Raw genomic sequence first — 14,321 nt, forward strand, 5'->3', positions numbered from 1 at the left:
TATGTTTTTTAAAAATTATAAATATTCTTACAATTTTTTTTAATGGAGCAACGAATAAAAACGTTTCTTTTTGTAAATAGGAGGAGAAAATAATTAATATTTGAAAAATAAAACATATAACCTCAACCCCCCCAAAAAAAAATGGTTGTTTTAGACCAATCAAAATAATAAATAAACTCTTCCTATTTTCAAAATCAATTTTTCTATTTGTTGATTAAGTTAAATACAAAATGGAGAAAAAATTATTATTAAAAAAATAAAACATATAACCTCAACCCCCAAAGAAAAAATAGAGGCTTTAGACCAATAAAAATAAAAAACAAACTCCTCCTATTTTCAAAATCAAATTTTCTATTTGTTGATTAAGTTAAATACAAAATGGAGAAAAAATTATTATTATAAAAATAAAACATATAATCCCAACCCTAAAGAAAAAATGGATGCTTCACACCAATGAAAATAATAATTAAACTCCTTCTACATAAAAAAAGAAATTTTTCTATTTGTTGCTTTAGTTGAACAAAATATGAAGCGAATATATAAAATTTAAGCTCAACCCTTTACAAAAAATAAACTTCTTGCCAATAAAAATAAGATTCAAACTCCTCCTACTTAAAGAAAGCAAATTTTTTATTCATTGGTTTAACAGTACAAAAAGGGCCAATAAAAATAAACTCCTCCTACCCAATAGGAAATTTACAACTGGCGGAGTACTGCGCCAGCACTGGCAGTACTGGCAGCTACGCTGACAGACAGCATTGGCAGTACTGGCAACTACGCTGACAGACAGCACTGGCATAACTCTGGGATGATAACGCTGGCGAAGTACTGTCTGTCAGTGCTGCCAGACAGCGCTGGCGCAGCACTGGACCAGTGCTGGCTGAGAATATTGCCGCAATAAATGCCGTATTGTTGTTAATTAGTCGTAAATTAATAATTATAAATAATTTAACAACAAAACGGTAAATAATATTTATAAATAGTTATTATTGTAACAATGGTAACAATGGATATGTAAATGAAGTAGAAAAAATTGTTTATAACATTTAAAAATTAAATAATAAACAATTACAGTAAGTGTGCATTAGATTTTTATATTTTAGTACCTAACGATTGGAATCTAGAAATATCGCAAACCTATGAAAATCAACAATATCGCTCACGAGGGGAATCGAACCTACGTTCTACGGAATAACAGACTAAGGCTCTAATTTTTTTTTAATTTATTTTTTGATAACAAGATATACATAATATGATATAACATGAAATAAATTAACAAAAACGTTGTAACACTTTATATTGTTTTGATTATACAGTCAAATACGGCTCACTCATGAGCAACTCGTCGACATCCTTCTATTTACATTTTACATTGTGTACCTACTTATTCTCTGAATTTAATTAATTATCGTCGTATTTATATATACCAGTAAAAATGGATAAAAACTGGTATTACTGGTTATAATAATTATAATGCACACATCCGTCCACACCACGCTTTAACAATTTCGAATATTATTTTTTTTATTTTCGCTTGAAAAATTTCTTTAAATTTGTTTATATTTTTTATATATTATAACAATAATAACTTTGTATTTGTGACCGTCGTATAGTTAATGAAAGAGGTTTGAATAATTTCAAAAGCAGATGGATTATACGCATCATGAATTTATTTAAGTTAGCCAATTATATTTTGTGTGTTTAGATCTATAATTTCTTTTAGTGTCTCTATCTGGTAGCGAAGAAGGATATTGGGTTCGTTTAATATATTTGTCGAGTTGTATTTTATTACTCTATCTCTGGCGTGTCTATATATATGATAAATTATTGGAACATTATTTTCGTTTTGAATAAATTTGTATTTGTCGAGATAAATGAATGTTTCGGGGGACAAATAACCCTTCGTTATTAATTTTCGCATGGTCATCTCCCCTTTTTCAAATGGAGAGGGTATCAATGGGTTGGTGCCGTTGTCAATGGCCTTCGCGATATGGTCTCGCACAAGGCCAATGACAAACACATCAACCCTTGGAATGTTAGCTAGATTATACAATTTTACATTTGAGAGATGCCTTTCGAAGCCTGTCTCTGGATCTCGGTACTTCCGTAGGCAGCATCTCAGGCAGTCTCTCTCAAAAATTCTGATTTTCTCCATTTGGGAGGGAGATATCCCAAACCACAATAAGCAACCATAGGTTATGATGGGTCTTATTAACAATACATAACAAAGTATTTTAACTTTTTCATTTAGTTTTTTAGAAAGAAATAAGTTTTTATATTTGAAAAAGGCATTTTTTGCTTTTTCAAGTGTTATTTCGATATGAGCGTTGTTTTAAGTCTATTATGAAAATGTATACCTAGGTATTTAACTACTGTTTTGTTTTCTATTGTTTCGTCGTTATTATTATTATTAGCTTCAATTTTAAAATCTCTCCATATCGTCCTGCACTCCCTGGTCATATCGTGGACCAACGGTCTGAACAAAATCGCTTCACACTTATTGTAATTGCAGCTGAGTTTCCATGCACCAAAAAAATTGCATACACTTTTTAAAGTCAGCTGCAATTCCCTTTCCGCTTGTAGGACTTTTCTATGTGTACAGTAAACTATAATGTCGTCCGCGAAACCTATCCCTTTCTTGTTTTGACTTCTGTTCAGACCGTAGGCCCGTAACAGGTCACTGATGTAAATGTTAAACAGTATGGGGGAGTTAACTGCTCCCTGTTGCAATCATTATGTAATTTATATTCTTTGCTCTTTACCTTAACCCCCAGTGACACAAACATTTTTCTGCTTTTTATCATGTTCCATATTAGTTTTACGAGGTGCAGTGGGAAACCTTTTTTAATCAATCGAAAAATTAACCCCTTGATCCACACCGAATCGAACGCCTTTTCTAAGTCCACGAGGCACGCCGCCACGAACCTCCCCTCGCTTAGAGCTTCAGCTACATCTTTGGAAAACTTCGAGGCCGCGTGCAACGTGGAATTTTTTACCCTAAAACCGAATTGTTCGTATTGTATGACTCTGTTTTTGTTGACAAATTTTACGATTGATTTGTTAATAAGTATTTCATATAGTTTTCCAATGTTTGGTAATAGACTAATTGGACGATAACTGCTTACTAGCGTAGGATCTTTATTTTTTTCAGGATTGGTGTAATTTTTGCTAGTTTCCAATTGTTTGGAAAATGTCCATTATTAATTAGGTTATTGAACAATATCAATAGCGAGGTAACGATATTTAGCGGCAGTTTTTTAATCGCCACATTTGGAAGTTTGTCGACACCACATGATTTTTTTGCATTAAGCTTGTTAATAATTAATTTAAGTGAGATAATGTCAAAAAAATGTTTTTTTTTTTCATTATATATCGGCCTTGAGGATTTGTTTTGTTCGCCAAACTTCAATATCGACCTCGCATATATTCCTTTTGGATCATTGATATTGTTAATAAATTCGTTAACTTTACTTTCCACAATTCTTTCTAGCCCTTCACTATTGGATATTCGTTTTTTATTATTTATATCTGCGAGATATTTCGCCAGCAAGTTCGCTTTGTCCACTCTGTCCGAAACTATAATGTTATCTCCTACTTTATAACCCTTGTTCACACTCATAACATTATTATTTATTAGTTCTTTATTGTTTATTGGGACCACCAGATTTGGCATATCATCAAAATTTTTTTCTTTAAAAATTGATTTAATTTGCGGAAACATATTTGAGCTATCATGAGGTTTGATTTTGGCAATTCTATTCATCCAATAATTGTTTACCGACTTGTTAAAAATTGTTTGTAAATTTTTTTTTATTTTTGCTAAAAGTTTTTTAAGTGTAGATAAAACCAAGTCTGGTGCTCCTTTTCTATATTTGAATGTATGTAAAACAGATAAAATTTTTCCTTTCATCTTTTGTAATTTTATTATTTTTACATTTATTTATTTTTTTTTTCCTTTTAAATGACTTGAAGCTAGGCCAACTGTCAGAACACACACTCTTATATACCAACTACTTTTGCGTTTCTACACAACGACTTTTTGAGGTTAGGAGTACTTGCATTTGCCTGGACCACCCGTCAATGGGTTTTCTCGCCAGAGAAGAGGGAAAAACTTAAGAAAACCTCTCCTGAGTACAACCAGTTTATCGACAGCCGAGTTTTAACGGTGTGTACTGGACAATAATCGACAGTGCACATCATTATACCTCGACGTCAAACCTTCCGCTCAGATTATCTCACGTGCCGGAAAAATCCCAGGCTAATGGGCGCGAACCAAGTACCCTTGGTCCGCCCACCGAGCCAGGCATTTATCCGACCGAGCTAATCTGTTGGTATTTTTACATTTAAGTATCTATCAATTAAGTCACTCTGCGTGTGGACTGGGGTAGCGTCGTAAAGTTAGTTTTTTATTTTGTCACTAAGGTCGTTTAAATATTGTTCAATTTCTGAATTGGTTAGGTTTTTTTCGTCGGGTATGTTTAAATTAATTTTTTCTAGATTTTTAGTAAATTTTTTCCAATTAGTTTTTGAGAAATTGTAATGATTTATGTTCATATTAGGTTCAAACAAAAATTTGTCTATATTTTCTATTTTTATTTTAAATGATATAGCGTTATGATCGCTATCATAATTCAATACTTTGATTTTATTATTTTTCATGTTAATTAATTTGATTCTTGAGTCGTGTATAAGTAAATCGAGATATGAATCACCTGCTGAGTAAGTGGGAAATTCAGGACCAACGAGTATAGTGAGAAAGCGTATTTTGTTGTCATTCACCCATCTCGACAAACAATTGCCCCTGTAGCTCGTAACATTATCCCCCCATTCTGTATTTTTTGCGTTTAAATCACCCGCCAGGATATAGTAGTCGTTATTTATGTCTAATTTTAATTCTTTGAAAATTGCAGTCAAGTCGTCGTCAAATTTTGCTGTAATATTACCTGGGGCGTATGCACTGATGATATAGATTGTTTTGTTATCTTGAAATTTAATTTTTATTGTTGTACATTCTAAGGTTTTTTTTATTTGGTAATTGAGTTTGATATGTTCAAAATTAATAATTTTTTTTTAATAATTATTGCAGTGCCTCCGCCATTACCGTCCAGTCTGTCGTCTCTAATTACATTATAGTCATCAAAATAAACTTTATGTCTGTTTTTGAGCTTTGACTCATTTATCATAGCTATATCTACTTTATTTTTTCTAATAAAATGAATTAAATTATATCTTCGATTGTTCGCCACTATCGAGTTTACGTTTATTGACATTATATTTAGATCCTTAGGCTTATAAAATTTTATCTTGTGTAAATGATTATTTTTGTTAGCGTTATTATCCATTTTTTTCTCATACATGCTGAATAATAAATCGATCTTTTGTGTATTTTCATTTACGTTATTTTTAACTTCATTTAATTGTGTTGTTAAATAGCTTTTCATTTCTGTCATAAATGATGTGAGTATTGCTTCTAGTCTATCTTTAATTTTAGGTACATTTGTCCCGCTTAATAGGTCGGAGTTTGACTCATGCATACCAATATCATTCTCTATATTATTGTCATTCATACTTTCATTCATTCTCGTTTCGTCAGGTATGACTACATTTTGAGTATTTGTAGGTTTGTTTCTAATATTAATTTGATTTGTTACTTTTTTCTTATTGACTGTATTTATTATTTTATTTAAATTACCATTTTCATGTGTTTGATTTAAGTTATTTTCGGTTGACAACTTTGTTTCTTTAATTTCATTTTTTGTTTTTTCATTTAATTCGCAAATTTGACAATTGTTGAATATTGTAAATTAGGGTTAACCATTTTTTCAAAATATTTTAATTTCTTATTTTTCAAAATTTGAATGTTATTTAGTTTTTCGTCATGGAGAATTTTATTTTTAAATAATTTAGGGCAGCCTCTATATGAGGCTGGGTGACCCTTTTGTTTACAGTTGATACAATAGATTTCATCTCTAGGAGTCTCGCTGTTTATTTCTATCGAGCATTTGCCGGGACCATGCCCTTTGTCGTATTTAACGCACCTGTACGACCGATTACAATAAGCGGCTGTATGTCCAATGCGCTGGCAATTAAAGCATTGTATAGGATTTCTATGATTTATTTTTTCCCATCGAGTTATTTGGTTAGCTAGTTTATTAATATTTATTAATTCCCCACTATTACTATCGCTGGATATTCCGACGAGAAAGGCATCTCTACCCCATTTCGCCTTAAAAAATTCTTTTAAGTTTATTTTCTTAACATTTTTGATTTTTACATTTTTGAGATTCAAAGCGAGCAGTTCGTTTAAGATGTCCCCATCGTCGTAGTCACCCGATATTCCTTTCAATAACCAGGAATTTATTTTTTATTCTCGTGGTGCTTTGGTATGAAATTCCACTTTGTTATTTTTTAGTGTTGAGAAAATTAGTTTAAAATTATCAAAATTAAATACATACAACGCTATTTTATTTTCTGCGAGACTTCTAAAGATGAAATCCTCTACACAAACAACAGTCATTATTGTTTTTACAATATCTGTTACCTTGACATTTTGTAGTATAAACGGCGGTACCTGCGAGTTGAATTTTTTTTTGCTGTCTTCTCTTTGGGAATACGATGTTTTTTAATGCTGTCTCTGATGAAGTCTTCGTCGTTGCTTGAAGATGATCTCTTCCTCTTCTTCTCGTCTTGTATGTAGGTATTACTTTCCTCGTCAATTGTTTCAAAAGTTTCCATTTGTAGATCGACTTTCTGTATCTCATCGGTTTCTTCCTCATCATCATTTATTTTTTCTGATAGTATCAGTTCGTCATTGTGAAGATTATTTTTTGTATTATCTTCTTGTCGTTTAAGTGAGTAATTATGTTTTTGATTCTCGGCTGAGTTTTCGTTTATTTGTATGTTGTTATCAACCTTATTAGTTGAAGGACATAGTTGGTTTGTTGTGTTTTCTGTTTATACGTTTTCATTTCGAGTGCCCATATTACTTGTAGATGGTGATATATTTTCTGGTATTATTTTCTGAGTTTTATCTTGCTTTTTTTTCGGGTCATTGATTTTTTTATTGCTTTTTATTTCTGCATTTCCTTTGTTTTTAGGCATCGATGTTTGCTTCGGTGTTGTCAGTCTTCTTTGCGCTTGTAATAAATTTTCTGCTGGTTCACTTTTAGTTGATGCCGCTAAACTTTTCAGGATAGCGTCCATTTTGGCGGTTTTTGGCGCGCTTGCTGCTATCTCTTTTATACTTTTTTGTAGTAATAATCGTTAGATACGTTAGAAATAATAAATTGAAATAATATAAATTAAAGTAAATTTTTAATAATTAAATTAAATTACTTTACTTATTGCATTTAACATTTTACGTAATTCTTAAATTACGTGGTAATTTTTTAATAATTTTTTATTCATAGTAAGAAGTATAATAGTATTTTAATAGGAACCAAATTATTATTGAGATTAAAGTTTAAATTTTGTTTATAATTTTAATTTGTTTAAATAATTTATTATTTACAAAATTAGACAATTATGTTAAATTATTATTATTAAATTTAATAAAAATAAAAAATGAACAACTGAAAAGTAAAATATTAATTTTTTTCAATAAATTTATATTTACAAACATTCATAAACTTTTTTTATAATTTTTTTCAAGTTTATGTCAAAAAAGCAATGTTGGCAAAGAGCGTTGTGAACAATTTATTTTTCTATACTCAGCCAGCACTTGCCGCCGTGGCTTGTCCAACCTTTGATGAAACAAAAATTCTGTACTGCGCCAGCACTAATTGTCGAGGCTCGGCTAGACTACGCCGAACAATCGTCTGATTACTAAGCCAGTGGTGAACATCGGCACTACACTGGCATTTCCCATTGGGTATTTTCAAAATGCAATGTTTTATTTGTTGGTTGAGTTCAACAAAATGGAGAATTTAATTTAATTTAATTTAATTTAAAATATTAAACTTTAAAAAAATATGAAATTTAACCACAACCCTTTCCGAAAAGATAGGAGGAGTTTCAATCTATTTTTTTATTGTTCAGTAAACTTTAATTTATCTTTTGGGGGTTGGAATTGTATGTTTTATTTTTTAAATATTAATTTCTTCTCCATTTTGTTTAACTTATCCAACAAATAGAAAAATTGATTTTGAAAATGGGAGGAGTTTGTTTCTTACTTTATTCGTCTAAATCATCCGTTTTTTCTTAGAGGGCTGGGATTATATGTTTAATTTTTCAAATATTAATTATTTTCTCCATTTTGTTTATCTGAACCAATGAATAAAAAAATAGGAGGAGTTTGAATATTTTTTCTATTGCCTAATAGCAGTCTATTTTTTCTTAGGGTGTTGAGATTACACGTTTGATTTTTTAAATATTATAATTAGATTCTCCATTTTGTTTGACTCAACCAACAAATAAAACATTGCATTTTGAAAATAGGAGTAGTTTCTTTTTATTAGCCCTTTTTGTACTGTTGAACCAATGAATAAAAAATTTGCTTTCTTTAAGTAGGAGGAGTTTGAATCTTATTTTTATTGGCTAGAAGTCTATTTTTTGTAAAGAATTGACCTTAAATTTTATATATTCGCTTCATATTTTTGTTTAACTGAAGCAAAAAAAAAGAAAAATTTCTATCTTTATGTTGGAGGACTTTAGTTATTATTTTCATTGGTGTGAAGCATTTATTTTTTCTTTAGGGTTGGGATTATATGTTTTATTTTTTTAATAATAACTTTTTCTCCATTTTGTATTTAACTTAATCAACAAATAGAAAATTTGATTTTGAAAATAGGAGGAGTTTGTTTTTTATTTTTATTGGTCTAAAGCCTCTATTTTTTCTTTGGGGGTTGAGGTTATATGTTTTATTTTTTTAATAATAATTTTTTCTCCATTTTGTATTTAACTTAATCAACAAATAGAAAAATTGATTTTGAAAATAGGAAGAGTTTGTTTATTATTTTGATTGGTCTAAAACAACCATTTTTTCTTTGGGGGTTGAGGTTATATGTTTTATTTTTCAAATATTAATTATTTTCTCCATTTTGTTTAACTTAACCAACAATTAGAAAAATTGATTTTGAAAATAGGGTAAATGTGGGTATTATCGAGGAATTTTGTATACGTCATACATCCAAGTGGTTTAAAAATTATAAATAAATGTATATGGCTTTGTTTTTTTTAAATGAATATTTAAGCTTTCTTTTCTTTAAAAAAAAATTGCCAATGTTATAAAAAATAGTTTTAATCGTTAAATAAATGATTAAATAGAAGACTCCTTTGCTTGTAATTTCGCGGGACTTGTAATGGCTTGAGGGTATTTTCGCGTGTCAAATATCGCGGATGAGTGTATTATCGCGTGGTAAATATCGCGGATAATTTATTTATTGCTTTTTGGATTTTTGTAATAGTTACTTAATTAAAATGTAGTAAATGTAAAAAATTAAAAGGAATAATAATATAGTTTTTAAAAATATAAATATAAATATCGCAAGAACTTGAATTAAAGAAAATTTTAAGCATTATAATAAATGGACGAATTCAATAGTAAACTATAGTATCACAAGAAGAAAGATACTTGGTTTTATTATAATAACTTAATTAGTCTCAGAATATAAAATAATACTCTGATAAAATATTCTAAAGCAATTATTATCAAATATTTCTAACGTATAGTCAATTCTCATTTGACACTTTTGCTCCTTTTTTATAGCTATTAAAATTTTTTTCCTTAAATATACAGATCTCACTTACTTTAATTTTTTTATCTTTTCCATTACTCTTTATTTTCTTGCTTGTATTTTGTAACTCTTATAAGATATACTAAAATTCTGAACGTTCAAATAAACGAAATTTTTATTGTGTCTAAATGTGTTTAACAGTTACTGTGCAAAGTGGAAAAACAATGTTAATTCAACATTTATTTAGTTGAAAATTAATTTTTTTTATATACATACAAAGTACTTTTATTAAAATATAAATTAAAACAAGCAAAAATAATATCGGCTATAATTTCAACGTTAGTTTTAAACTTTAGAGACACACTGCTAACCTTACTTTCAAGGGTTATGATAGGAGCCGCGAAAATACCCACATGTTAAAAAAAAAGATGTCTCCATTATCGTGACTGTAAATATTTAATAAAAATCAATTTTTTTTAACTAAACAAATTTTTTTATGAAGAATAACAATAAATTTACCAAAATATAAAAAAAGAATCATCTCTTAGAGTTTTATAGAACATAAAAACAATAATTTTTGACACCACTGTAGAGTTGAATCTCAAACCAAGGTGAGCCATTTTGAACTTTTTTCAGACAACAAATTTTAAAACATTTTTAATAAATTGATTAATAGAAAAATAATCAAAAATATGATGCATATTATAATGTCTTAGTTGTCAGGTTCAAGGAGTGATTTTTTAGTGTCAAAAATTTTTTATATTATTTGAAATATTCATTAAAATATAAAATACCGCGATAATACCCACACCCGCGATAATACCCACTTTTACCCTAGGAGGAGTTTGTTTCTTATTTTTATTCGTCTAATCATCAATTTTTTCTTTTGGGGTTGGGATTATGTTTTATTTTTTAAAAATTAAATATTTCCTCCTCCTATTTACAAAAAGAAACGTTTTTTTTCCTTGCTCCATTGAAAAAAATTGTAAGAATATTTATAATTTTTAAAAAACATAACGTTTTATTTTAACTTCTAAAGAGAAAAAGGAGACTTTTGGCCAATAAAAATAAGATTTAAATTTTTCTATTCGGAACATGCCCTGGAAAAAAGGTGAGAATATTTAATTTTTAGAAAATATTGATGGTGACTATAATTAAAAAATTTAAACGGTAATTATTTTACAATTAGAAATAATAACCTTAAGTTACTTTCATCTAAAAGTAGCATTTCTCTGCCATCATTGAAAAAAGAACACCCTGTAGAATATTGCGTCAAACCAAACGCCGCGCGCGGATATCTGCCGTTAGGGACTTTTGATTGTTTCTAGTGTCTTTCTAATGCTGAAATAGAATAAGTTGTTGGTAAAGTAGATATTACTTTAATATTACTTTACCATTTAAATTTAATTAAATTACAAGTTTTATTGTCTAATTAGTCTTATTCATATACATAATTAATATTTTTACATTCTTTTACCAATGTAAATTATTTTTTCCTTTAGTTACATCGTTTTCATAAGTAATTATGAAAAATAATCTTGCTATAAAATATCAATGAAATCTATGCACATTTTTGTTAATTATTAATTATTCACATCTTTTTTTTAAAAATCTTTGCATAATTTCATTCTCCAAATGTTCCTTTTTGATTTTCAATCGTTTTTTTCATCAAATTCTGTCTTTTAACAGAATTGTAAAGCCATTTACCAAATGTCTCCCAAATGTATACCCACGTGGGGAGACATTTGGTAAAACCATTCCGCAAGGGGTGATCGCTGCATCATTTTTCAATAATATCTTGCGCGTAAAATTAAAAGTTTTAGACTGTCCGGTACTAGGGGACAATATCAAAATTGAATTATTTTTCACCAAAACTAAATTGAACTTAAAAGAAAAGTTTATAAAAATATTGTATTTTTGTTAATTGATTTTGGTGAGAGTTAATTAATTCATAAATGAAGTCATATTTTTTTAAGTAGTTTTAATTTTATTTTATGAAAACCTTAGGTGTCCGGTACTAGGGGACTTCCCCCTACTACTGAATTAACAGCATGTGATTGTCAGGTTCTCAGTTGTAATTTTTTCGACCACTTTTCTTTTTAAATATTTAATAAATTGAACTGAAATTTTCTACGAAAGTCTAGAATACAATAAAGAAAGGCAGTTATGTGCAAAAGTTTTAATATTTTAAAAATTAATTGGTCACTTCTAATAAATTTCTCTTCTTTACCGATTTCACATTTCAAAGTGTTTTATTATAATTTATTTTAAATTACTAAAACTTTTGCACATCCAGTGATGTGCAAAATTTTCTTACAAAATTTTAACTCAATTTATTAAATATTTAATGAGAAAAGTGGTTGAAAAAATTACCATTGAATTTCTAACAGTCGCACACTCTAAATCTGAATCAGTGAAAATTTCACTGATTTCAATTCAGTGGCCCAGTTTTCTTTAATTCATCAGTGGGATTTCACTGAGAATCAGTAGAAACCACTGATTGTCAGTGAAATTCCACTGATTCTTCAAAGAAAACTGGGCCACTGAATTGAAATCAGTGAAATTTTCACTGATTCAGATTTAGAGTGCATGCTGTTAAGAGATGCAAAAACTTGAAAGAAAAATTTGTATGATATATGTATAATTTGACCAGTCGAATTTAGTTAAATTTCTTTATCGAAAACGATACTTAGAAGTAAGTTTAGAATACAGACAATTTTTTTGTTTTGAATTAGACATGAAGAATATATTTTTTATTAACATTTTATAAAAAATAATTTAAAAAACTATTAAAATTACAAAATTTGTTAAACCATCATTATTTTTTAATATAACATTTTGATACAAAGAAAATCCTTCTTTTTATTATTTCTAATAATATATTTCAACCTGATCTCGAGAAAAAAATTTTTTTTAAGAATGCTAAAAAATAAAATTCTTAACATTGACAAAAAGTTTAGAAACTTATTTTTATCAGTCTAAAAGTAAAAAAAATGATTGAAGGTTGAAAATTAAGTACTTTTGAAAATTTAAATTGATCCATTGAAGAAATAATTCAGTATTGACCAGTTATTACCCCACGATTTTGTCGCTTTTGTCCCAATATTGTCATAAAATTATGCTGAAGTTGTACCTGTATATTATTATTGTGTCAAATTGATCAATATTATGACAATATTATTACCAAATAGGGGCAATATTGATTCAATATTTGGAAATATTAGGTAAAATTTAGGGCAAATTGGAAAAAAATAGGAATAATATTATGTCAAAATCTAGACAATTTGACAACATTGAGACAATCTTGCGTCAAAATTATGATCAACTCTAAACGATACGGCTTAATTTTATTGGCACAACATTTGCCAATGTCAGGTCAATCTTAGGGCAAATCGGGGCAAAATATGGACAAATTAGGGTAAATAGGGACAGCGCTGTGGAAACATTTGTCAATGTCGGGTATTTTGTGGCAAATTTGGAATAAAATGGGCTCAAAATGAAGTCTTACTCTTTAAAACTCTGAGTCAAATTTTATAGTGTTTTGAGACCATTTTGTGGCATTATTAGGACTAAATAGAACAATATTCTGTCAATATTCGTCAGTATCATATCAATTTTGTTATTGGTTCGTTATTGGGTTTGGTGCAGAAACAATTTTAAGACAAGACTTATGAAATCTTGTGACAATTTTTGATCAAGTTTTAAGGTAATTTTGTGATAATTAAGAGACATTATTGATACAGTGTGCTTAATATATTAAATAAAATAACATTTTTTCTAAAAAGAAATATTAAAACCTAAATTAGTTTTTTTCAATTTTTTTCTTTGTATTTTGGAACAAATGCATTTCAGTGATGGAGATTCTGATTTTGTGCATTATTTATGATTCTAGATGTACGAGGATTAATCGACGTGTCAATACTGATTCCTCCAGCCGTTGCCGAAAATTCCACAGTTAACATGACGTGTCTCTACGATTTAGGAGAATTTCCATTGTACTCTGTTAAATGGTACAAAGGAAATAAAGAGTTTTATAGATTCATTCCAAAGGAATTGCCACCAATGAAAGTGTTTCCACAACTTGGAGCTAAAGTTGATGTAAGTCAATTTAAATAAGTAAATTATTTAGTTCATTAAAAAACGGAATATAATTATATAATAATATAATACAGGACATACATATCATAAAATTACTACATAAATGACAATCTTTATAATATATTTACTTTGGGATGATTATTATTGAAAATTGTAATTAATTGAATTAGTTAATCGTGACAATAGTTGTCTTGTCTTGTCGACTGCTAGAGCTGTATAACGAATGGGAGGCAAAGTCATTGAACTGGAAAAGGATTTGGTCGTATAGGGTTTCCAATCGTACGTTAAATTACCGAACTAGAAGACCGTCTTCGGAAAGCGGGGGGCCGAAATCTCTTGGCAAAGCGTATAATGAGAAATCTTATATAAGGGGTAAAGTTTGTTATGGATCGCTGACGAATCCTCAGACTTGTAATTGGCACATTAATTTCTACTTTAACTTCTCCATGTGCCTGATTCAATAATTAAATTTGATCAAAAGCGTACATTAAGTGATATATAATGGTTGAAAAGGGAATATCAATTTACTTTCATGTGACAATTATTACT

General features: G+C 28.8%; 1 protein-coding gene across 2 annotated transcripts in view; it reads left to right on the forward strand.

The window, feature by feature from the left end:
* Positions 1 to 14,321, forward strand: part of LOC122501297 — a 323,656-nt gene that overhangs the window by 204,177 nt on the left and 105,158 nt on the right. For both annotated transcript variants that reach the window (XM_043610645.1, XM_043610644.1), the window contains exon 2: positions 13,567 to 13,772. In XM_043610645.1, coding sequence (XP_043466580.1) covers positions 13,567 to 13,772 — 206 coding nt within the window. The remainder of the gene's footprint in view (positions 1 to 13,566; positions 13,773 to 14,321) is intronic.

Source organism: Leptopilina heterotoma, unplaced genomic scaffold (assembly GCF_015476425.1).
Source record: "Leptopilina heterotoma isolate Lh14 unplaced genomic scaffold, ASM1547642v1 Lhet_208, whole genome shotgun sequence".
Lineage (NCBI taxonomy): Eukaryota > Metazoa > Arthropoda > Insecta > Hymenoptera > Figitidae > Leptopilina > Leptopilina heterotoma.